At 45.1% G+C, this 25,922-nt stretch overlaps 1 protein-coding gene across 4 annotated transcripts in view; it reads right to left on the reverse strand.

Annotated features, from left to right (window-relative positions):
• The window catches only part of WWC1 (WW and C2 domain containing 1), a 148,139-nt gene that overhangs the window by 52,144 nt on the left and 70,073 nt on the right, over positions 1-25,922 (reverse strand). For 3 of the 4 annotated variants that reach the window (XM_081231708.1, XM_081231709.1, XM_081231707.1), the window contains exons 2-5: positions 24,912-25,021; positions 14,426-14,629; positions 3,742-3,818; positions 1,933-2,012 (exon numbers count right to left, since the gene is read on the reverse strand). In XM_081231708.1, coding sequence (XP_081087834.1) covers positions 1,933-2,012; positions 3,742-3,818; positions 14,426-14,629; positions 24,912-25,021 — 471 coding nt within the window. Of the gene's footprint in view, positions 1-1,932; positions 2,013-3,741; positions 3,819-14,425; positions 14,630-24,911; positions 25,022-25,922 lie in introns of those variants that run through there. The other variant, XM_081231710.1, reaches the window with a different exon arrangement.

Below are 25,922 nucleotides of genomic sequence, written 5' to 3' on the forward strand. Positions count from 1 at the left end.
TCAGCTTACCAAGCAACAAGAATTTTCAATGCTGCTGCAGGGTGACAAAGTGGTAAAACAGGTTTGTGGTGGCTCGGAGGATAATGGGAAGTGTTCTAACCCGAAGGGGGGAGGCGGGAGAGGAAAGGGAAGGGCACCTGCACTGAGAGTGAATAGCCCTTAAACTATGTGCTCAGAACCTGCTCCACTACCAAGTGGAGGACTCGTGAGGCTATTTGCTTTGCAGGAATTTTCTGAAGTCACAGTACTGCCCTCAACTGTCCTTGGCACCACTGGTGATTATGAAGAAGCATAAAGCACGGCTCCTTGCCCTAATGAGACTTGGACCCGGTTTGAGAGACGGGATTGGCCTATGTATATATACCTACCGAAATAACATATATCTATATAAACACAAATATATAAACACAAAGCCATAATATAGAACACAAAAAGGTACTCTACACAGTAATCTATAATCCAAAGCCATACTTCCTTCTACCCTGTGTTCTGGGATAGTTGTGATAACTCACCCGGGCGGGGGGGGGGCGGTTTGGGGAGTGGGGAGATGTGAATAAGAACCAACCAGCCCCTCGACTGGTGGTCACAGTTTGCTCGATTAATTGGACTTGGAGACAGACACCCAAAGGCTCGGGCTGTGGCCACAGAGTGGTGAAGAGTGGACTGAGGTCCAGGGAATGAGGTAAAGGTACAGTCAGGGAGAGTGAAACAGCAAGTGTCTACAGAAGCTGCCGTCTGTACAGAGGTGGCCTCTCTGGGAATCCAAGTGGACGTCCCTTAGAACAGAGAAACCTACTGGCTGTCCTCCTCGGAGCTTCCACGAGGGCTACCAGGCACCTCTGTAATGACCATCCCGTAAGCCCATCAGATGTACCGAACGTGACTCAATGCACAAGTCTCGATGATCCCCGTGGTTAACAATGACAATAAGCTAACTCTTAGGGGCACTGACTGTGTGCCCCATCTATACAATGGAGTCAGCTAAAAGAACACTGCTTATAGAGTTGTGATGAGGTCACCCGTGCAGAAACACGGAAAGTGCTCCCTGGCACAGAGTATCTGCTCAACAAATCTTAGCTAGTATATTCATGAGTGATAATGAACACATCTTCTCTAAGGAAACAACAGAGCTATATCTTGCTTGGCTGCAAGTCAGCTTCTAAAAGTGAAAATTACATTTGGTCAAAGTTCTGGAAACCCTAGCAGTCACCCATAAAGCACAGCATGCTCGGCATGGTGCCCACTCTTCTAATAATTCATTTCTTGTGGAAGAGATCCTTGTTCCTTCCGGGTGAGCTCACTAGCTGAAGTCGTTGCTCACTTTTAGGGGCCATGGAAAGAGGTGGTTTTGTTTGTGTGCGTATCAGATTCTCCCGGATCTACTGGAGGGGATGAGACTGATGCACAGAAATGCCCAACGATGCTTGTTTCTATGACCGGCTGGCAAAACTCAACTGAATGGAACAGACTTTAACGGCTTCAGGAATTCAGAGGACGATGAGAACCAGGTGGTCTGAAATGATTCCCCTTTTCTCTTTCCAAACCTCAATGTTGGGTGACAGTAAATGCCAGTGGAATAGAACTGGAATCGAATGATTAGAGAGCCCCAATTTTTTTTTTTTCGTGGCACGCAGGCCTCTCACTGCCGTGGCCTCTCCCGTTGTGGAGCACAGGCTCCGGATGCACAGGCTCAGCGGCCATGGCTCACGGGCCCAGCCGCTCCGCGGCATGTGGGATCTTCCCAGACCGGGGCACGAACCCTCGTCCCCTGCATCGGCAGGCGGACTCTCAACCACTGCACCACCAGGGGAGCCCAGAGAGCCCCATTTCGAGGAGGATGGAGAGAGACTGAAGGGGAGGGGGACAGAGAGGGCAGGAGGGAAGCACAGCTTGGGGGCAATCCCCACGCCCCGCACTGCAGGGGGGACTTACTTCTTCAGTGTCTGAAAGCCACGCTCTTTGAACTGTAGCTCCTGTTGGAGGTGAGCCATCTCTCTCTTCAGCTTGTTAACCTGGATGGCAGAAGACCACACACGGGGCTGGGTCGTCAGAGGTTGGTATCAATCCAGAGTCCCCCACTGCCCCTGCATAATGACTCAGGTCAGCATCCCTTGGGCCCCCCTCACTGATGTTGCCTGGGTCTCAGCAGCTGAGCATTCGGTTGGCATCCCAGTCCAGCTGTCCTGCAGGCCATTCCTAGCTGCCCTTGCTCCAGAGAAGCAGGAAGCGGATAGGAGCTGGCTAACCTCTCTCATGCCACCTCACCTCTGTGAGCCTTCCCTTCCTATGCTGACCGATGAGGAGAACAGCAATTTCCTGGGTCGTGCATTACTTAAAGCAGGCACTGGATATGTTAGTGCATGGAGGTAAGAGGCAACGTAGTAACTTTACAGGCAAGACATGGCCCGGGAGCCAGCTTCAGCCTGCAGGATTGCTTTGTTTGGCTTGCAGTGCTATTAAATTTTTTTCTTTTCTTTTTGCGGTACGCGGGCCTCTCACTGCTCTGGCCTCTCCCGTTGCGGAGCACAGGCTCCGGACACGCAGGCTCAGCGGCCATGGCTCACGGGCCTAGCCGCTCCGCAGCATGTGGGATCTTCCCGTACCGGGGCACGAACCCATGTCCCCTGCATCGGCAGGCGGACTCTCAACCGCTGCGCCACCAGGGAAGCCCAAGTGCTATTAAATTTTTAAAACTTAGTTGCTAATGATTAAATATTGAGATGTTTCATATACTTGGCCTAGACAGACAGTTCTTTTCTAAAACTACTTGAAGATCTGCCAATGCGGAACTTCCATTCCAGCATGGCCATAAGAGCGTAGGGCTGAAATTCCATTACCCCTTTAGACAGGGCCCACCCCCTAGGCTACACAGTCCCCCCTACTCCCCACTGCCTCACTGCCAGCCCCCACCCCCCTTTCCTGTGTTCTTGCAGGCATCTGACTTTGTAGAACTATGTGAAGGTGCACTAAGCCAGTGTTCACAACACTGACTTCATCTTGAGCAAGTCATTTAACTGCTGGTCCTCCGTTTCCACATCAGTAAAGGGGGAATAAAAATCTCTCTCCCCCTAAGGTAATCAGGAAGTAACCAAATACAGTACTGCAGAATAAGCAGTGGTTAGCAAGACAGCATCTTTTTTTTTTTTTTTTAAGATCTTTTTGATGTGGACCATTTTTAAAGTCTTCATTGAATTTGTTACAATATTGCTTCTGTTTTAAGTTTTCGGTTTTTCGGCTGCTAGGCATGTGGGATCTTAGCTCCCCGACTAGGGATCAAACCCCGGCCACCTGCATTGGAAGGTGAAGTCGTAACCACTGCGCTGCCAGGCAAGTCCCAGCAAAATAGCTCCTTACACTAAAAACTTTAAAGTAAGCCTTGAGTCCCTGTGACCTTGGGCAAGTTACTTAGTCCTCCCCAAGCCTCTGTCGGCTCATCTTCAAAATGCAGATATTGACAGTGGCTACTTCATGGGGCTGTCTCAAGGGCATGAGGTAGAACTCTTGAAGCAGTTAGGGCTACTCCTGGCATAGACTGAGTGCTTGAGAAAGGGTGGCTGCTATTACCATTACTATTGCAGAAACGATGACTACTACTGCTACTATTGTCATTATTTAGAATCTTGTTAGTCAGCACTGGCTGCCACTGCCTGGTTGAAGCATCTCCTCTGATCTTGTGGGTGGGCTAGTAGCCTAAGGTTGCCTCAGTGACCCCCATCAATAGTATAAGCAAAGAGGACCTACCCGGGATTTTGCTGTGGCAATTTCAGCCTTCAGGATCTCAGGGTCATACTTAGAGCTGGATGACGAACCAGAGACCACTGCAAGGAAAAAGAAAAAAAATGTTTTCTATAGAAGAAACACATTTTGGTCAAGTTGGCTTATTTGGCCATCTAGGTAAACCCAGAAAGGAATGACTATTAGTGAGCAACCTGAATGTCCAACAAAGGGGAATTTGTTAAATAAATATGGTAAACATACAAAACGGGGACTATACAACTTAAGTGATTGAAAATGATGGTGCTGAAGGACACTGAACACTTGGGAAATGTCCAAAACTTACTGTTATATAAAAACAATAATTTACAAAAAACCACAAAGAAGGAATAAGTTAAATCTGCAAAATATACACAGTTAACAAACACACACACACACACACACATGGAAAAAGACCAGAGAGAAATATAGCAAAAAGATAATACTGCTATCTAGAGAGATTTGAATGATGAATAACATTCATTTTCATCTTTGTATTTTTCTGTCTTTGCTACATTTTCTGACACGTACAATTATTATTATTATTATTATTATTATTATTTTTTTTTTTTTTTTTGCGGCACACGGGCCTCTCACCGTTGTGGCCTCTCCCACTGCGGAGCACAGGCTCCGGACGCGCAGGCCCAGCAGCCATGGCTCACGGGCCCAGCCGCTCCACGGCACGCGGGATCTTCCCAGACCGGGGCATGAACCCACGCCCCCCGCATCAGCAGGCGGACTCCCAACCACCGCGCCACCAGGGAAGCCCAAACATACAATTTTTAATCAGAAGAAATTACTAAAAATATTTATTGTACTTTACAATATTAATGTACATTTGAAAAGGAAAATAAATTACCTGTAACGCTATCACCCTAATACAATTACCTTCTCTCCAAGTGACCTTCCAACGTTTATCTACAGTTCTATCATGTACAGTCATACCTCAGAGATACTATGGGTTTGGTTCCAAACCACTGTAATAAAGCGATTATCGCAATAAAGTGATTATTGCAATAAAGCGAGTCACATGAATTTTTTTGTTTCCCAGTGCCTAAAAGATCTATGTTTACACTATACTGCAGTCTATTAAGTGTGCAATAGCATTATGCCTAAAAAAAGTACATATCTTAATTAAATAATACTTTATTGCTAAAGAATGCTAACCATCATCTGACAATGCCAGGTTGCCACAAACCTTCAGTTTGTAAAAACCACAATCTGTGAAGTGTCAACGAGCTATGCCTTTAGCTGTAATCTTACTGCGTTTTAAAAGTAGTATTTCTTTGTGTCTTGATAAAGGATTTTAAGGCTTACAAAAATGGACACAACAGAGTGATCCATTTAAAGTAAGGAAAATGAGACAAGGGACAATGAGAGTGAGGAAGCCAGTGGCATGAGATTAGGGCTCACTGCATACCATGAGGTCCCACTTCCTGACCCGCGGCCACAGACCTGGCTCTGAGCTGATGTGAAGAGGAAAATCGGCCCCGTGTAAGAGTCACTGTGTCTTTAAGGTAAACACAGCCCCACTGTTCAGGAAAGGGACAGTCATTCTTGGGAGACAGGCCAGAGAAGCGTTTCTCCCAAGTCCTTAATCCCATAGTCTGAGCAATTTCATCACCTCCCCTTTCCACTTAACATCACCTGCTGGGACCTGGATTTTTCTGAGGCTAGAGAGGCTTATTTGGAGATTGCTAGCAATTTTCAGTGTCTGGAGGTAGAAGGGACGGTCATGAAGGGGACGCTGCTCTGCTCTTTGGATTTGGTTAAAATACACGAGTGGACCTTTTGATTATGCATAAGGAAAGTTAAAGTTAAAATGGAACACTGGGAAGTTTGGGAAACAAAATAGTATATAGTATAGTATTTACTGCATAGTAACTGACAAGTCATTCTGCACCATGGGTAGCATTACATCTCTGCTGAGTTTGCAATGATGGTGGTGAGGATGAGGATGAGGATGATGATGGAAGCTAGGCTTTACCAGAAGAGATGCGTGGCAGGAACACCTGAACAGGGAGGACCTCGCAGACCTTGTCGTGAGCATGGAACAGGGACTCCAGACACATGTTTTGTTTCCAATCTGAAGCTTTCATTTTCTGCACTCTGGTCTTTGCCGGACTTGGAGATTTCAGGGGAGGGACCTAGCTGGATACACAGCTGGAGGCACTGACTTAAGCAAATTCCCCAGATAGGCACTTTTGGAAAAATTTTAAGGTAATTAACAATCGTTACCCACCGATCGGTAGTGCAAACATGGTAAAAAGACAAGAAGAGTCATCAGTGAGGAAATAAGATGGGGATACACCTAAAAATGGGGGTGCCCGTTCCGTGAGCACCCTGTCCTGCTAACCACCCTGCTCATCGGTGCTGCTGGATGGGGGGTCTACACTAGGGGGAAGTGTTGAGGGGAGTTCTTAGCAGCCTGGGACAGCCTGTGAAGCATGGCAAGTCCCGATCCTAACAAGGAGAGGGTCACCATGGGGATCAGCGCTGCCAGGGCTGATTGTGGAACGTGAGTGTGTTCCATGGGCACACTTAGAAACCTTCCAGGGAAGGGAACCCAAAAAAGAACAGACTCTGCCAACTGGGCCACCAGGGGCTGGAATTATTACCCTCTGGAGAATCACTGTGAAATGCACTGTTTATACCCAAAGCAGCTGAAGTGGGATGTGGCCTGTTGTCTTTTAAATAAACTTTTTGTTGAAGTGAAAAATACATGCGAGAATGGAAAAGTACACAAATCATGTGTGCAGCTTGATGAATTTTCACAAAAGAAACACACTCAAGTGACCGGCACCCCAATCAAGAAACAGGTCATCAGCTTCCTTTCTGTGTCCATGTCCCCTCACTAACCCACAACAAAATAATTTTATATTCAAACAGGTGTGCCTTCAAGGTGACACCTTTTTATAGGTTTAATTTTTAGTTTTTATTCAAGTTATATATGAACAGTTTAACAGTATATATAAAATACTATATATTTTATACACCCAAGATTTGCTATAAAAAAAGAGCATTCCCCAATCCGCTTATCTCACTCATGAAAAAGGAAATGTTTCAACGGGTTCAGCCAGTTTCTTGAGTGTCCACCCGTGTGAGTCTGATAATATGCATGTTTCGCTGTTTCTTGATTTTTTTCAGTCTTAGGCATGATTTATTCACTTCTCTCTCTGGAGGATGGAGTGTTAGCTTCACTCCCTTTCTCAGCCCCTACCCCACACAGGACACCCCTCCCAGCTCCTCATCAGATAACTCTGGCGAGAGCAACCTTCAGTGTTTGCATTACTTTTACACTGTAAACACTATTCAGGGCCGAGGCATATAGCCAACTTTGCCTACTTTTTCTTTCCAGCACATTTTTTGGGTTGTTTTTCCTAGAGTTAATAATTATCATTTTTATGCATGCCTACTTTCCACAAATTTAACACTGATTCAACTTCACACTTGGCCAGTTATCTAAATCTCCTCTCACAGAGCTCCTCTCTTGGGCTCTGTCTTGCAAGGCATGTGCCAGCTTCAGTGCACTCTCTCTGCACAGCTGGCATCCTGAGACCCCTTCCTTGCCTCCTTCTCTCCTCCTTCCTAAATACCATGTTTCCCCCTCTGTGACTACTCCCTCATTTTGGCAGAATATCACTTCCAGGAGCTTCCTGAGAAAGGATCCATGAAGGAAATAAACTTTTGGAAAACTTGTATGTCTAAAAAGATCGTGATTCTAGCCGGCCCTTCATTAAAGGTAGTCTTGCTGGATATAGACTTCTCGGTCGGAAATGATTTTCCTTAAAAGTGTGAATGCATTGCTCCATTGTCTTTTAGGTTTTGTAGTGTTACTGTTGAGAAGCCTGGAGCTATTCTGAGTCCTGATCATTTTTGTGTGACCTGGTTTTCCTCTCTGAAAGCTTTTAGGATCTTGAATCGTTCCCAGTGTTTGAAGTTGCACAATGATATGTCTTTGGTGTGAGTTAACTTTTATCCATTGTGTTGGGTGCTCACTGAGCCCTTTCAATCTAAAAACTCTCCTCTATCAGTTCTGGGAAATTTTTCTGCATTATGTCACTGATGCTTCTTCCCCTCTGTTTCTTCTGCTCTCTCTGGAGCTTTTATTACTCAGATAGAGTTCTTGGCCTGATGCTCTTTTTTTCCATCTCATTTTATTTTTGTTCTGCTTTTTAGAAAACTTTCTGTTTTACCTTCCAGGCTTCCTGTGGATTTTTCATTTCTACTCTCATAGTTTAATTTCCTAAGGCTCTTTTGTGTTCTCTGAAGACTCCTTTTTTTTTTTCTTAATAAAATGTAGCATCCTGTTTTAGTTTCATGGTTATGTAGCTTCTCTCGATGTTTTCTTCTCCACGCATATTCCGTTTCCTACGAGGGCTCCCTATCACCATGTGTTTGTTTTAATCTCCATTGTTCATGTTAGAGGCTTTCCATGGATGTCTGGAATCTCAGCTGTCTGCTCACACTTAAGGCTGGGGGCCCAAAAAGCTGGCTGGAGTGGAGCTTGTTGATGATGGGTTACATGATTGACTGTGGGTTATTTGGTACGTGATTTGGCTGGACTGTTTCATCTAGGAATCCTCACTGTCAGTGTCTTTACATCTTTTCTCTTCACATCTCTTTTCTCTGAAGAGAAGAGACTCCGATTCCCCACACTCTTCTACTGTCTAGCCTGGAGGGTAATAGCCTGGCACCCTTCTGGGAGTCAAGTGGTACAGGCAGGCTGGGGTCTCAATCCTCAAGTCCATGTTCACTTAATCACCGTGTTTTCAGTATGATGCACCTCAAAAAAATAAACCTCCAATTTTTCCCCACGTTGGGGATGGGCAGTGGCCTGGTTGCACTGATCTGGGAAGGAGATCTGGTGGTCTGTGTCTCAGGAACAACTCTCCTCCAATCTTCTTTCAGGCACTCCTCACTTCACTTCCATGCTGAGACAGCCACTCCCTCCAACTCCCGAGGCTTTTGCACGTGCTCCAGGTAGACTAGAGGCCTGTTTTTTCCCTCACTATCAGCCCATTTTCTCTTTTCTCCAGTCTATCAGACAGGCTGCCACCTGACCTTCTGCTTTCCAGCCTCCATATTTTACTGCTGTTCTTTTTTCTACAAGTCTCCCTGTCCTTGTACATGTATGCCATAAAAATCTCTTATCTGATATTTTCTTAGTTTCAGGAATGAGTGAAAGCACGTAGGTGGTTCAACTCGCATTTTTAGCTGCAAGGCTCCCAGTGATTGATTTTTCAAATGGGAAACCAAGGCCCGGAGGAGGAAGGAGCATGGTGAGGTCCCAAAGAACCCAGCTCTCCCAAGTTCTCATCTTCAGAGGATGGAGGGACCCCAGTATAGCCCCCAAACCTTAGAATTTGACTGGCTGTCTTGGATTAAATTAAGAGAATTGGTTTTCAGGTCAGACACTCCTGGGTATAAAAGCTATTTCTGCCACTTTTTACCAGTGTGACCTTGGGGAAGATACTTTCCCTCTCTGGGACTCAGTTTTATTTGTAAAATGGGAACAACAATACCTTGTAAGATTGTGTGTGTGGGGGGGCGTGAGGTTACTTTAAACATAAGTAGAGTGCCAGCATATTGCCCTGCAGAAATTTAATAGGTGTACATTAAATGTGAGTTCTCTTCTCCTTCCCCATGGAGCTAGAGATTGCGCCAGAGATGACAACAAAGCCTCCATCCCCAGGGCAGGGCCCCACCTGTAGCCAAAGCCCTACAGCAGCCAAGGCAAGGTGGCAAGACTCTCACAAGCCCCAGCAGATCATTTGAGTTAGAGGGAGGCATGTTACCTCACCGGTCTATCAACATGCTGGAGAGCTTAACTTGGAAGGCAAACCTGGCTTATAAAATCCAAAGAAAGTCATGAGGAGCCTTGGGTCATGCCTATTTCACTGGGAAGCTTGGATTGGGCCATCCCTCACTGGTTTGCATCTTAGAACTAGTGATCTGACTCCTTCTTTAACATTCAAAATGATGGTGTCTTGGGACTTCCCTGGTGGTCCAGTGGTTAAGACTCCAAGCTTCCAAAGTAGGAGGCACAGGTTCGATCCCTGGTCGGGGAACTAAGATCCCACATGTCGCATGGCGAGGCCAAAAAAAAAAAAGAAAAAGAAAAACCAAAATGATGGTGTTTTAGAACCTGATGGAGCACTTAGTAGCGTTAGAAGTCATATGATAGGACTGTATCAATTCCTACCACGAATCATGTATTTATTCTTATTGGTTCCAGGGATCAGTTAAAAATCTTTGTCATTTCAAATGCCAATGAATTAATAATATCAAATAAGTATTGTTATTATTTATTGCGAGCTTAAGAATGTGACAAGTACTATTCCAAATACTTTGTATTTAACTAAATTAAGCCCCATAACACCTTAATGTGATACTATTATTATGTCAATTTTATAGATGAAGAATTTGAGGCAGAGAGAAGCTGCATCACTTGTGCAAAGTTACATGGCTAGGAAGTTACATATCCTGGATTTGAACCCTAGCAGTCCAGCTCCAGAGTCGACATTCTCAAAATGTATTTCCTGTCAAGAGAATATTTATTGAGCCATTAATATGTTCTAAGGGAATTGTGCTAAGTGGTTTATTTAGACTAGTGGGTCTCGGCTGGGGGCAATTTTGCCCCCCTAGGGCAGTGTCTGGAGACGTTTTTGGTGATCACAACTCTGGGTGGAGAATGTTAGAGGCATCTAGTGGGTATAGAGACCAGGAATGCTGTTAAACATCCCACAACACCCAGGACAGCCCCCACTAGGAATGCTTCATTCCTGCCACTTGACTCTTTTTTCCCCACCTTACCTTTATACTTTGGAAACTTTCTATCTACAGGACATTTGAAAGCATAAGGTCATGAATACTGATGGATCCTTCACCTAGATCCACCAACGTTTAACATTTCCCCACATATGTTCTGTCTATCCCTCCCTCCACTCCAGTTCTTTCTCTCAGTGGGATGCCTGGTTCATAGCAAGCCCTCAAAGAATGATTACTGGAAAATGGTGGCAAAGACGAAAACCTATCCCATATTCAAAACCATCAATGTATCATTGATCTACTCATTTAAGACTGACACCATAATTTTTTCATTTTTTTCCCCTGGACTTTTATGGAATTAAGTTGCAGACATGATGCCACACACGTGTCTTAAAAACACTCTTAGGACACTTAAAGGACACTCTCGGGACTTCCCTGATGGTCCAGTGGTAAAGGATCCGCCTTCCAATGCAGGGGACGTGGGTTTGATCCCTGGTTGGGTAGCTAAGATCCCACATGCTGTGGGGCAGCTAAGCCTGCATGCCACAACTACTGAGCTCACGGGCCTCAACTAGAGAGCCCGCATGCCACAAACTACAGAGCCCACACATCCTGAAGCTCACGCACCACTAGAGAGAGAAAAAACCCACGTGCCCCAACTAGAGAGAAGCCCACGCACCGCAATGAACACCCGACGTGGCCAAGAGAAAAATACAGAAAATAAATAAATTAAATAAATAAATAAATAACAGGACATTCTCCTACATAGCTACAACATCATTATGTTAACTAAGAAAATTCTCCAATTGCCTGAGAATATCTTTTATGGTGGCTTTCCCCTCCACCCAGGGTCTAGTCAAGGTGCAAACACTTCACTGGGTTTATGCCGCCTTAGGCTTTTTTTTTTTTTTTTTTAAGTCTAGAACAGTTTCCCCTCTTTTTGTTTTTTCACAGAATTTTTTTTGGGGGGGGTAGTGTCTAGACCAATTATCTTATAGGATATTGCACATTATGGATTTGTCTAGCCGTTTCTCCATGATTTGATTCAGAGTAAACATTTTTGTCAAGAGTCCTCTATGATGCTTTTATTGCATCACACCAGAAAGCACATAATGTCAGTTTGTCTCATTATTGGTGATGCTAATTTAACACCTGTGTAAGGTGGTGGCTGCAGCTCTCCTGTGTAAAAATACATTTTACCCCTCAAAATTAGTAAGTTATTTGTGGGGTGATACCTTGGGCCCATGTATACATCCTGACCTCCAAAACAGGAAGGTTTGTTTTTCTTTACACTTGTCACTTTTTCAGACTGCAGGACTTTAGAAAGAAAAACATCCTCTACCTCTTTGAATCTGAGTTTCATGAGCGATATTAATATCTCCCTTCAAGGCTCTGGTAAGAATAATGCTATACACTGAATTGTGTTCCCCCCAAATTCATATGTCGAAGCCCTAACGCCTAATGTGATGGTATTTGGAGAAGGGGCCTTTGGGAGGTAATTAGAGTTAGATGAGATCATGAGGGTGGGGCCCTCATGATGGGATTAGTGACCTTATAAGAAGAGACACCACGCAGCTTGCTGTTTCTCTTTCTCTCTCTGTGCCCCGTGAAGACACAGTGAGAAGTCAGGAAGAGGGGTCTCACCAGAACCCATCCATACTGACATCCTGACCTCAGACTTCCAGCCTCCAGAGCTGTGGGAAAATAAATGTCTGTGTTGAAGCCACCCATTCTGTGGTATTTTGTTATGGCAGCCCCCAGCTGACTAAGATAGATTAAGTGCTAAAGCCCTCATGATGATCTCTAGGACATTATTTGACCTAGAAACAGCTAATGAGTGTAATCCAGTTCTTTTCTATAATCTGAGAGTGTTTTTTTCCTTGAATTGCCAAGGAAAAGGGCAGGGCTGGGACAGTGAATAAACCACTCACAGTCTTCCTCCCAGACCAAACTTCTCAAAGACAGGGTGAGTGTTCAAGGACCCAGCTAAGCCATAGACACCCTGACACTATGGCCTAATGCTGGCCCTTTGGCCCACAATGCAGGTGTTGTTGGGACAGACGGAACTTGTATGTTTGCAACTTATCACCTCTCGCCAGCTGTAAGACCCTGGGCATGTTATTGGTCTTCTCTAAGCCGCAGATTCTTTATCTGTTACAGGAGGATATTAACTGTGCTTGCCCTTAGAACTGTTATGAGAATTAACTGAAATAACATACTCAGACTGCAGGCTAGCATGTAGTAAGCACTCATTAAACATAGGAAAGTATTAGTTATTAAAAAGAGTGGTAGGGACTTCCCTGGTGGTCCAGTGGTAAAGAACCCGCCAAACAATGCAGGCAACGTGGGTTCAATCCCTGGTCAGGGAACAAAGATCCCACATGCCACAGGGCAACTAAGCCTGTGCGCCACAACTACTGAGCTCACACGCCTCAACTAGAGAGCCCGCGTGCCGCAAACTACAGAGCCCTTGCGTTTTGGAGCCCGCACGCCACAACTAGAGAGAGAAAACCCGCACACCACTGCTAGAGAGAAGCCCGTGCACCACGATGAAAGATTCCGCATGCCTCAACAAAGATCCCACGTGCTGATGCAGCCAAAAAAATAAAAAATAAGATAAAATAAAGATTACTAAAAATTTTTTAAATTTTTAAAAAGTTAAAAAAAAAAAAAGTGGTGGGCTTCCCTGGTGGTGCAGTGGTTGAGAGTCCGCCTGCTGATGCAGGGGACACGGGTTTGTGCCTCGGTCCGGGAAGATCCCACATGCTGCGGAGCGGCTAGGTCTGTGAGCCATGGTCACTGAGCCTGCGCGTCCGGAGCCTGTGCTCCGCAACAGGAGAGGCCACAACAGTGAGAGGCCCGCGTACCGCAAAAAAAAAAAAAGTGGTAAATTATCAAAAAAAAAAAACCTCAACACATCAGAAAAGGTCAACGGGCTCCTTGAAAGCTACTGATTTGGCATTTCCCTATGTTGGGAATGAGGACTGGGGACCCTGGCATGCCTCTTCTCATCCTGCAGAAACCAGGGAGACAGGAAATCTCCTCCACTCGGAAATACTGATAGCAGCGTATAAGCAGATGTACTGTGATATGTGTTATGAACAAAATAAACAGAGAGCCATTACAGAGGCTAATGCTGGGGAAGGGAGTCTGTGGATGGGGATGTCAGAAGCAAACCTCTCAGAGGACATGACCTGAAGGAAGAGACTGGAAGGGTGAGAAGGAGCCAGCTGTGCAAACAGACCAACAGAAAAGCTTCCTAGGCAGGGGAGCAGCAATTACAAAAGCCCCAAAGTGGAATGGTGCGGGCCAGGCGAGGGGAACACGATGTACGTATTCAGCGCATCTGGAGCCAAGTGAATGAGAGCCTGCGATGAGGTGCGAGTGGCCAGCAGGGGTCTGATCACGTGTGACTGTGTGGGCTATGGAAAGAGCAATGGGACAAAATACACATAACATAAAACTTACCACTTTAACCATTTTAAAATATACAGCTCAAGGGCATTAAAGACATTCATACTATTGTGCAGCCATCACCAACCACCATCCATCTCCAGAACTTTTTCATCTTTCCAAACTGAAACTATCCATTAACCAAGAACTCCCCATTGCCCCCAGCCACTGAAGGGCTTTCAATAAGAAGACAGGTAATAAGTCTGGCATTTTGAGATGACAAATGAATGAACGGAAATGGAATGAAAATGGTAGATGAATCATTGCAAAGCACAAGTAGGAGCCGGAAAACAGTAGAGAGGGTGGTGGTTTGGACAAGGAGTGGAGATGAAAGAAAATAGGTAGATCTGAGAAACACTGAGAGGTAATAGAGGCAAGACTCAGTGTGGCCATTCCCTCCTCCCTGTAGTTGTGTTTGTGGGTGTCCTGGGGCGGAGGAGGTACTCACAGCTGACCTGGGAGCCCAGCTTGTGCTCCCAGACGGCATGCAGCTGCTGATACTCCTGCTGCGCAAGCTCCAAGCGCTGCTGCTTCACCTGGTAGATCTCCTTTTGTGCACTCAGGGCCTCCTGGGCCACCACCAGGTAATCCTTCAGCATGTGCTCCTGCTCCCGCCGCCATTGTACCCGGGGATCCTCAATCTGAGTGGTTTCTGGAAAAGACCCCAGAGACCCTAGGTTAGCACCTCACAAATGTCTGTTGAGTTGGTGGCCTGTAGAATCTACTACCAGAAAACAAAAAGCATAGTAAGTAGAAAATCACAATAAATGTGAATGTGTTAAACTTACCTATTAAACAACAGAGACTCATCCTTTGGATTAAGCAAACAAACACACACACACACACAAACCAGGATCAGTTTACAAACCTGAAGTCAGTCTGTCTGGGAACAGCCAGAGGAAGGACCAGATATGAATTCTAATCTAGACAGAGAGGCTCAACAACATTATAGATGCTTAAGGTCATTCATTTTGGCAAAGAATAAAGGAGAGTAAAATAACTGATATTTCAGAGGATGTGAGGAAATACTGTGTTGGAAATGTAAATTAGAACAGCCTTACTAGAAGGTTATCTGACCACGAAAATCAAGAGCCTTAAAACGTTAATACCCTTTGTCCAATAATTTCTCCTGTAGTAATTTATTATAAAAAGCAATAAATTCAGGCAAAAATGCATTTGTACAAAACCATAATAATCATCAAGCACTTATTTAATATTTATTCTATGCCAAGCACTATTCTAATTACTTTATATCTATTTACTCCTCCAATCCTTACATTAACCCTATAGGGAAGATTCTTTTATTACCCTCATTAAACAAAAGAGAAAACTGAGACATAAAGAGGTTAAGTGACTTGCTCAAGGTCACACAGGAAATAACTGCTCAAATAAGTATGCTATATTTACATAATACACTAAAACAGCCATTAAAAATAATGTCTTCGAAAAAAATTTTTAAAAAAACATAAAGGTGCTTATGATATAAAAGTGAGTAGAAGTACTGGGTGCAAATTTGCATAAATAATTTTGTATTTATCAAAATACGTATGTACATTCACAAAAAGATTAGGAGGAGACTTAGCAAATTATCAACAGCAGATATGTCTTGATGGTAGGATGCCTTTTCTTCATTCTTTTTTATTTTTTAAAATTATGTGTACAATAAATATGTATAGTGATAACTTGGAAAAAAGTCAGAAGACAAAAAAATTTTTTAAAAAGGGTAGCTGGCAGCTGAGCAGATGTCAAAGAGGTCAAAACCATGTCCAAGAATCAATGTCCATTGGCTGTCAACTCCTCAGTCATTTCCCAGCTGGTGGGTGGGGTAAAGGGCGACGAACACACCAGAAATTGTATAATCACAGCCATATGGTGAATCCAGCCTGTAGATAGGTTTTGCTTAGCCCAAAGAACTTTAATAATTTTGAACTGATTACTGGTATGTAAAAACAAGAAGATTTATACATTCAAATCCTGATGTCTGGTTTTTCTCGATCATTCAGAAGACCTGGCCACTGTGGGTCCACAATGTATCTGCTTCATTCATTTACGTCATGTGTGTGGCTCCTGAGGGCTTTGAGTTTGTACCTCCTTTTGCAGTCCCTTTAGCTCTCCATCCTCCTGAATAGGCCCCAATAAGTATTTCCAATGAAAGAAAGAAGAGACGGGAAGAATAATCAGAGAGGTAGCAGAGCCACGTTCTCATGCCTGCCGATAATCGCTGTGTTACAATGGGCAGGCTGCTTGACCTCTCTGAGTCTACGTTTCTCATTATAAAAGAGGATAATGGGCCCTGCCTCACTGCTTCCCAGGAAGCTGTAGTGTACTTACACCCAGGTAAAGTAAACAAATTATGGTGAGAGTAAAGCCAAAACTATTCAGTTCTTCAAGCTCTCCTCCTCCCTTTTTCTGGGAAAGAAAACAAGGTGTGAAGATGGCTGGCAGGGGCCACAAAATTGCTTCCCACAAAGAAAGCTTTGCAACTCTTCAACCAAGTAAGAGGGAGGAACACTTGCAAGAGAAGAAAAAAAGGGGGAGGAAAGAATTTACAAAGCTGGGCTGAAAGACGGTGGGGTCCGATTTCCCATCAGCAGATGTGGATTCCCTCAGGGTTAGGGACTCCTGGGTTCCCCTCAGGGGTCCCGCACTTCTGGCTGCCACGGGCCACAGAAAAGAAAAGAAACATGGCCAGGGTGCAGATGTTTTTTAAAGTTTGTCATTTTTTTAAAAATTTACATTTTGGGGAAAAATATTGAAAAATACAAAAAAAGAAAAATCTCACAATTCCACCATTGCAAATTCGTAAAGTAAGAAATGAGAGCTTAAATCTCTCCAATCCTACATCCTAGAGGCAACTGCTGTTAGGAGTCTCACACACTAACAGATATTGCCCTACGATTATATACAAACCTGTTGATACATACATATCTACACACACAAATTTATTTTTAATGTAAAGTGGCCCATGTTATGTATATTGGTCTGCAATTTGCTTTCATCTCCAAATGATATATCATGTTTTCCCTTGTAGGTACATAAAGATTTACCTCAATTTTTTTTTTTTTTTTTTTTTTGCAGTACGCGGGCCTCTCACTGTTGTGGCCTCTCCCGTTGTGGAGCACAGGCTCCAGACACGCAGGCTCAGTGGCCATGGCTCACGGGCCGAGCCACTCCACTGCATGTGGGATCTTCCCGGACCGGGGCACGAACCCGCGTCCCCTGCATCAGCAGGCGGACTCTCAACCACTGCGCCACCAGGGAAGCCCTACCTCAATTTTTAATTTATCCTTTTTTTCTTTTCATTTGTACCACTGTTTTTATTTATTCATTTTTATTTTTTACTTACCTCAATCATTTAAATGGTTGCGTAGTATTCCATGGTATGGCACTAAGATTTATTTATGATAGGGCTTTAGTGGTCTCCCAGACCACCACCCGGAAACATCCAGACTGTTTTCAGTTCTTTTGCTACCACAACCAATGCTGTAGTGAGGATTCTTAAAAACATACTTCTTTTTTTTTTTTTTTTTTTTTTTTTTGCGGTATGCGGGCCTCTCACTGCTGTGGCCTCTCCCGTTGCGGAGCACAGGCTCCGGATGCGCAGGCTCAGTGGCCATGGCTCACGGGCCCAGCCACTCCGCGGCATATGGGATCCTCCCGGACCGGGGCACGAACCCGTATCCCCTGCATCGGCAGGCGGACTCTCAACCACTGCGCCACCGGGGAGGCCCTTAAAAACATACTTCTGTGAACATGTGCTATTGTTAATTCTGTAGTGTAAAAAGAGGAATTCCTTAAAAGAGGAATTACTGGGTCAGTGGGTATACACATCTTAAATTTTAACAGACACTACCAAATTATCTTCCTAAAGGTTGTTCCAATTTTTATTCTCACAGACAGCCTTATGAGAGTGCCTTTTCCCCCAGACTCTCAGCAAAATTGCTTTAAAAAAAAGGGGGAGGGGGGGTGGTACTTCATCCAGTACACTGGGTCCAGTCAGCAAATTATAATTAGCTATGGAGCTTCAAAAAACAAAAATAAAAACAAAAGCCTGTATTCTGCCCCCCCAGAACACTTAACATCAGAGTTTCCAAGAGTAGGGCCCAGGCATTGGCAGTTTTAAGCTTCGCCAGGTAACTGCTGTGCAGCCAATGTCCAAGAACCCCTGTTTGCATAGTAGAATCACCGGGGGAAATTTTTTAAATCCCGATGCTCAGACCCCACCCCTGGACCAATTAAATCAGAATTTCTGGGGGTGGGAAGGAGGCAATGGTGACCCGCAAAGCTCCCCAAATAATTTCAACATATCACTGAAGGTTAGACCTGCTAAGAGGCAACAACAGCGGTGGGCTGAGCAGTCACTGAAGGTGGCAGGCAAGGCTGGCAGGTGCGATGCTGAGCTCCAGGTAGAATCACCTGCCAGAGGGCTAGGTGAAACGCTGGGTCCCTGACAAATGCCCTGGGGCACCCCTGGATGGATCCTCCCCGTGGCGCTCTGGGTTTAATCTGAGAGTGGCGCCCTCCTTTGGAGGCCACACTCCTTGGAGTATAAAAGCACGTGAGAGCCTTAATTGAAGGCTGGCTTGGCTACCATTTTTGGTGACCCAGGCTTTCTTCTGTAGCACAAACCAACACTGATAGATGGATGCACAGGCAGACAAACACAACCCACAACCCCACACCAGAACACTGGTTTCAACCTGGCTGCATGTTGGAAATTACCCCAGAGATTTCCATTTAATTGGTCTACAGTATTAAGGAGGCATCAATACATTGTTTAAATCACCTTTATTAAGGCGTAATTTAAATACAATGAAGCACAATCATCTAAAGTGTAGACTTGGATGTGTTTTGACAAACGCATACACCATAAACTACCACTTGTTATCAATGTGTAAATGGTTCCTTTACCCTGCAGTCCTGTGTCAGTCACTTCCATCCACTTTCTCCCTCCGGTTCTGTCTTAGAACTTCATGACAATGGAATCAAGCAGTATGTGCTCTTTGGATCTCACCTCCTTCACTTGGCATAAGGCTTTTGAGACTCATTTAGGTTCTATCAGTCGTCCATTTTTTGTTATTGTGGAATAATAGTCTATTGCATGAATACAGCATAATTCACTTTTTGATAGACTTTTGGGTTGTTGTTTGAGATTATTATGAATAAGGCTGTAATGAACATGCATGCACAAGTCTTTGCAATGTCTCCATTTCGCTTAGGTAAAACTATCTAGGGGTGGAATTGTTGGCTTGTATGTTAATTATATGTTGAATTTTATGAGAAACTAAAAAACTGTTTTCCAAAATGGTTGTTCTGATTTACATCCTCACTAGTAGTGAATTAGAGTTCCAGTTCCTGCACGTCCTCACCAACCATTGGTACTGTCAATCTTTTTCATTTTAGTCATTACAGTGGGTGTATAGTGGTACCTCGCTGTAGATTTAATTCCTATTTCCCTAATGACTGATTATGTAAAGCATATTTTTATGTGTTTATTGGCCACTTGTATGTCTTCTTTAGTGAAGTGTCTATTTAAATCTTTTGCTCATACTTTTTATTGGGTTGTTGGGTTTCTTACTATTAAGGTGTAAGGGTTCTTTTTATATTCTTGATATGGATCTGCTCTCAGATATATGTATTGCAAATATTTTCTCCTTATCTGTAGCTTGCTTTTTCAGTTTCTTAATGGTCTTTTGAAGAGCAGAAGTTTTAATTCAATGAAGCCCAATTATTACTTTTTTCTTGTATGCTTAGTGCTTTCTGTGCCTTGTCCAAAAAACCTTTGCCTACCCTAAAATCTTGCAGATTTTCTCCTTAGTCTCCTTCTTGAAGTTTTCTAGTCTTAGTATTTTTTTTTTTTTTTTTTTTTTTTTGCGGTACGCGGGCCTCTCACTGTTGTGGCCTCTCCCATTGCGGAGCACAGGCTCTGGACGCGCAGGCTCAGCGAACATGGCTCACGGGCCCAGCCGCTCCGCTGCATGTGGGATCTTCCCAGACCGGGGCATGAACCCACGTCCCCTGCATTGGCAGGCGGACTCTCAACCACTGCGCCACCAGGGAAGCCCATAGTCTTAGCTTTTATGTTCAGGTCTGTGGTCCGTTCTGAATTTATTTTTACATATGGTGTGAGGCGGGGGTAGAAGTGGAGATGTATTTTTTTCCATGTGGACACCAGTTGTACTAACAACTCTTGAAAAGACTGTCCTTTGGGGACAGCTCCCTAGGTGGCTGTAAGGAGCTGTGCTAACTGATGTACATCCTGAACTGGTCACACTCTGAGGGGTCCTCCCAAGTCCAGCCTCTCCTGCTGACGCTCCACTTCCTTAAGTCCACCTCACCAGAATAGATAACTTTACACCTGGGCAGGTTCTTAGAGATGTCCTTGGCCAACTATTTTTGAGTTCTCGTTTTTATTAAAGCTAAACATGGACATAGTTTAATCATTCAGCATGTCACAAACTCAGCTACATACAACATCACCCCTCTATCACCTTCCCCCTCATGCCCCCTCTCCCCAAAATGCAGCTACTTCCAGTAAACATTTAGTCGATTGGGCGCAGCCATCATTGAGACCCATTCTTCAGCCTCCCCCAGGCTCCAAACCTCTACCTACACACACACTCTACACTCACTCTCCATGCAGCTCACACGTTCACCGCACTTCACACATCCCTCACCCCACCGCCTCTACCCATCACACGCCTGCTTTCTACGTGCACCACGTGCGCACCCACGAGACTAACACTATTGAATTCTCTAACGGCTTGAAAAACAATGGTCTTAAAAACAACTGAACATCTGGAGAACGTCCATCCTTGTTAGTATGGAAATGAATGCAAATGGAAAACGATGAAGTAACAGTTTAAACCTGTGATGAATTTATCGAAAAGTAACTAGTCCCATACTGATCGATGAAGGTATGAGAAAAATAGTACCCTTATTGCTGTGGCAAATACAGATTGACACGATCTTTTAGAAATACTTATCAAACTAGGAAGAGGTACCAGAAGTCTCACAAGTGTTCATAATCTTTCACTTAGCGATCCTACATTTGGAAATACAACTCCAGGAAAGTATCATAGAAGAAAAAAGCAATATGCACAAAGATTCTTCCCCTAGTGTTATTTATTTATAACAAACAAATGGAAAGAACCCAAAAGGTCAGCAATAGGGGGGTATTATGGTACACTCACTTTATGTGTTAAAATGTATCAACACATCTATTTGATACATTAAAAATGACAAATATGAAGACTAGGTAGCATCTCTCCAATATTCATGACATAGTACGAAGGGAAAACAGCACAACACACAATTTGTTCACGGATTAAAACCATCTAATCATGCTGGATGTACACGGCAGTGGGAAAATTGAATACGGATAAATGAAATAATGAAAGCGGGCTCTATTTTGGAAAGAGTTGTCCATATTTGCTGTTTCCAATGCCTCCCCTCTGTTTTTTTTTAGACTCACTCTAGTCAGGCTTTTGCCCCCAGTCCTTGTCCAAAGCTGCCCTCCAAGTCAGGGGCACCAGCGTCACAGGGCTTTGCTAGATCTATCGGTCAATCCTCAGTCCTCTTTGTACTTGATCTGTCAGAAGCATTTCACGGGGTTGACACCTCTCTCCTCGGTGTGCCTCCTTCACATGGCTGCCAAGACGCTCTTGCTTTCCTCCCACCTTTCCGATCACTCCCCAGAATCATGACTGGTTTTCCTCTTCTCTCTACCCTCCTCCTGTCTGAGGACCCCATGGCTCATTCTTTGATTGTCTTCTCTCTGTCTTGACTTATTCCTTTGGTGATCTCATCCAGCTTCCTGTCTTTAAATACTCTCTCTATGCCAACAACTCCCAAATACACATCTTCAGCCCAGATCTCTTTTCCAAACACCAGATTCCTGTATCAAACTGACCAGGGACATCTTCTCTCAGGTGTGTAACAGGCAAGGAAGATGCGACACATCCCAATGAACCCTTGGTCCTCCTTCCTAAACCCACTCCTCCTGCAGTTTTCTCCATCCAATAAATGGCAACTCCATCCTGCCAGCTGCTCAGGCCCAGAGAGGCTCATTTATCCCATTCTTTCACACCGCACGTGCAATCTATCAGGAAGGCTTGTTGGCTCTATCTTGAAAATACCTCCAGCTTCAGGCCACTTCTCACCACCTCTACCACTACGGCCTTGGTCTGGGGCACTGTCCTTTGTCGCCTGGACTACTGCCATCAGCTCTTACAAGTCTCCCTGCTTCTACCCCCGTTCCACTAAGGTCTATTCTCAGCAAAGCAGCCAGAGTGACCCTTTTAAGACATAAAACGGGTCACGCCACTCATCTGCTTAAAATTTTCCAATAGCTCCCACCGTGTTGAATAAGAGCCTGAACCCTTCAGGGGGACCACTGCCCACACCCTGCTGGCCTTCTCCCCACTTCCTCACAAATTCTGCTATATGCACACCTGCGTCCTTGCCATCCCTCAAGCGAGCTAAATATGATCACGCAATGGAGTTGTTGTTCGATCAGCTCTCTCTACTTGAAACGCTCACCCCACCTCCTTCAAGTCTTAGCTCAAATCTCATTTTCTCGACAAGGTCTTCTTCCTGAAGACCTTTACCACTATCCCTGCCCGCCACCCACAAAGGCACCCCAGCACACCTCAGCCCCATGCTGTGCTTCCCCTTTTCCCATATCACTGATAATTTTCTAATATACTACATAATCTGCTTACTTCTTCTGTTTATTTTCTGTTTCTTCTGCCAAAACGAAAGCTCTGTAAGGACAAGGATCATTGCCATTTTGAACTCTCACGTACCCCATGCTCTCAGAACAGCGCCTAGAACATTGTAGGAGGTCGATAAATATTTGCTGAATGAACGAACGCTGGATGGTGGATTTAATTTGTTGCTCAATTCTATTGTGTCTAGAACTCTTGAGAGTAATTTCAGTCAGTGGACACATAGAGGATTGGCCTGAGCCCACAACTCTGAGTGCTTGGGCCTCGATGGTCACACACATACCGCATCTGTATCACTGGCTCCGTCTGCGGAGGTGGTACCCTCTGTCCAATGAGAGCACCTTCCAGCCAAAAGAAAACCAGTAGCCCGATAGCTGGTAAAACTACCAGAGAGAATGCTTCCTACTGTGTTTCTCATTTACTCACCTCCCAACACATACCCCCATTTCTGCCATCATCTCCTCCAGAAGAAACTCTGCCACTGCATGATACTCCTTCCTTCTATCTCTCCAAAAACTCCCAGAAGCACTTGAAAATCTCACTCCCACCATCAGATTTTAATGAGGGGGATGCACTCAGCAATTACAAACAGTAAAGGACTGATTAGGGGTCCTGTACATCAGTGTTTAACCCAGCATACCGTGCAGCCCTCCAAGCATTAACCTCATTCCCCATACATACTCAATTAGGCATATTTACTTCTCATTATCGCGTAGGCAATCATGAGTGCTAATAAAAACCTCGGCTACCACCAACAATGCAATTAATGCCATTAGCTGTCTCTCAGAAACCCTCCTATACTTTGGTGCCAACAACAGTCTGCTCATTCACCCACTTGGTCGTGCATTCATGCACGTATGCCCTTTTCTATGTAGCAAAGGTCAAGTGCACACCTACTATGTGCCTTACCAGGCAAAGGCCTGGGACCAGACAGATGAATTAGACCTTGTCCTGCTCTAGAAGAGCTAGTCACAGTAGGTAAATGGTTATACTACAGAGTGATGAGGGGCACAGCAGAGGTAGGACCAGGTGCTACTGAAACCCAGAGGAGGAAGTGGATGGAGAAGCCCAACTCCACTCCCAGCACCAGTTCAAATCCCAGCTCTGCCATGTTTTGACTCTGAGTGTTGAGCAGTCGATTTCTACCTCTGAGTCCCATTTATAAGGTGGGAATAATCACCCTAGCAGGCCACAGGGAAGCTGGGATGATTGAATGAGTGATGTCTCTCCAGTTCCTCTCCCAGCACACAGCACAGAGTGCACACTCAGGGAACAGGGACCCCTGGGATTTGGTGCCCTAATCTCAACCTTCAGAAACATGCCTTTGCATCCCATTTTCCTCTTGCCTGAGAGGACAAAAAGGAATCCCACAGTTCGGAAGGTGGAGAGCGAGACAGAAACCTCCTCTTTCCTCTGTACACATGAACAAAGGGGGCAGCGAGTTTCCGAGGACAGGAATAGTCTCGGCCGAGAAGGTGCGTGATGGCTGAGGCCCAAATACACATCAACCCTCCCCGGCTGGGGTACCCTGACCTGGGTTCTTCCACCTGTCAGACAACATGCTTCTTCCTGTATCAACCTATGCCTCCATCATAGTCACAGAAACAAAGACACTAAGAATCTTCACTCTGGGTCAGGATACCTGGAGCACAGATATGATGTGAGGGTGGGCTGAACGGTATGATGGGCTAGAGGCACATACACTCAGATCACTCCATGACAGACACATATGTGTGCATGCTGGCTGCTGGGGACCTGCTTTGGGGGCAGTGACGGCTCCAAAATGGTCTGGCAATGACAAGGACACATCTACCTTATATGAAAAAAACCTGTATGCATGGAAATCAATATATGTAAAAAAAAAAAAAGAAGATATGTACATATACACATAAACACACATGACTGGGAAATTTCTGGAGTGATACACAAGAAATTGATAGCAGTGGTTGCCTCTGTAAAATCGGGGAGATGGGTTGTGAGAGGTGGAGTTTTAGATTCTATTTAAAATCCTTCTGAACTGTTATTTATATATGAGCATACATTATCTATCTATATCTACATTGAGATCTCTGTCTAACTCTACGTGAAACAAAACACAATCTGGCTTCATGAGTCCCTGCTGGTAGCTCTTCCAGACTTGGGGGCTGGGCAGGAGGCAGAGGGATGGGCAGAGGGGATGGGAAGGGAGGACGGCCAGGAACTTACTGGTGTTGTGGTCTATGAAGTAATCTCCAACCTGTGGGTCGTACGCCTCTTCCCATCCCAGCGGCAACTCATCACTAATGCAGTCAGCAAAGGTGAGCGGTTTGGTGTACCTGGCAAGGGAGAGGAGAAACAGACTCCATCAGCCTACGGTCCCCAAGACCCTGCAACACGTAGGTGTTCTCAACCTCCCCGCTCCTCTGCGCTGGCCCACCAGATCCAGAAGCTTCGCACTGTGACACCAGCTCTGCTGTCCCCGGGGAAGATGAATGCATAACTGGAGCAGCGGGATGAGAGCACCTGAGAGGGAGGCGGGGAATCTGCTCAGCTCCCAACTTTGCCACAAACTGGGGAGTGATTTGAGCAAGTCACCTGCCTTCTCTGGGCCTCTGTTCCTGCATCTCTAAGTGAGGGGGGGGGGTCACAGGAAAGGGCTCGAGGGTCAAGTCTTACTTCCGGACTCGAACTCCAGCCCTCTCTGGCTGCTCCACCTGCAGTTCACTTGTCCACCACAGCCCCAGCCATCCCCCCCGGCTCTAGCCCATGCCTGTCCTACCTACTTCCCCTCTGGAAAGCTAGCTTACTGCAGCATCTAGAATAGCAGATGTTCCCTCCTTGTGAGTTTGGCCGTATTTCTTTGCTTCCTGGGCCGGTTCCCAAATGCCTGTACCCACTGCTGTCCCTCCCTGCAAAATCCAGGCCAAACTGATCTTTTAGTGATAACTACCCTCTAAGTCACCCTATTGTGGGGAGTGAGGTGGTGGTCATCACCCAGTCTTGGTGGCTAAGTCAGATGGACAGACAGACAAATCACCCAACTAAACAAACAAAGGTTTTTCAAGGCTGGAAAACACCATAAACCCTTGGTCAAGCACTTTAGCCAGCGTGCAGGGAGCCGGGAATCTAGGTACACAAAAGTCAGCCTGAGGGGCTTCCCTGGTGGCGCAGTGGTTGAGAGTCCACCTGCTGATGCAGGGGACGTGGGTTCGTGCCCCAGTCTGGGAGGATCTCACA

The sequence above is a fragment of the Mesoplodon bidens genome, assembly GCF_964165515.1.
Source record: "Mesoplodon bidens genome assembly, chromosome: 4".
Taxonomy (NCBI): Eukaryota; Metazoa; Chordata; class Mammalia; order Artiodactyla; family Ziphiidae; genus Mesoplodon; species Mesoplodon bidens.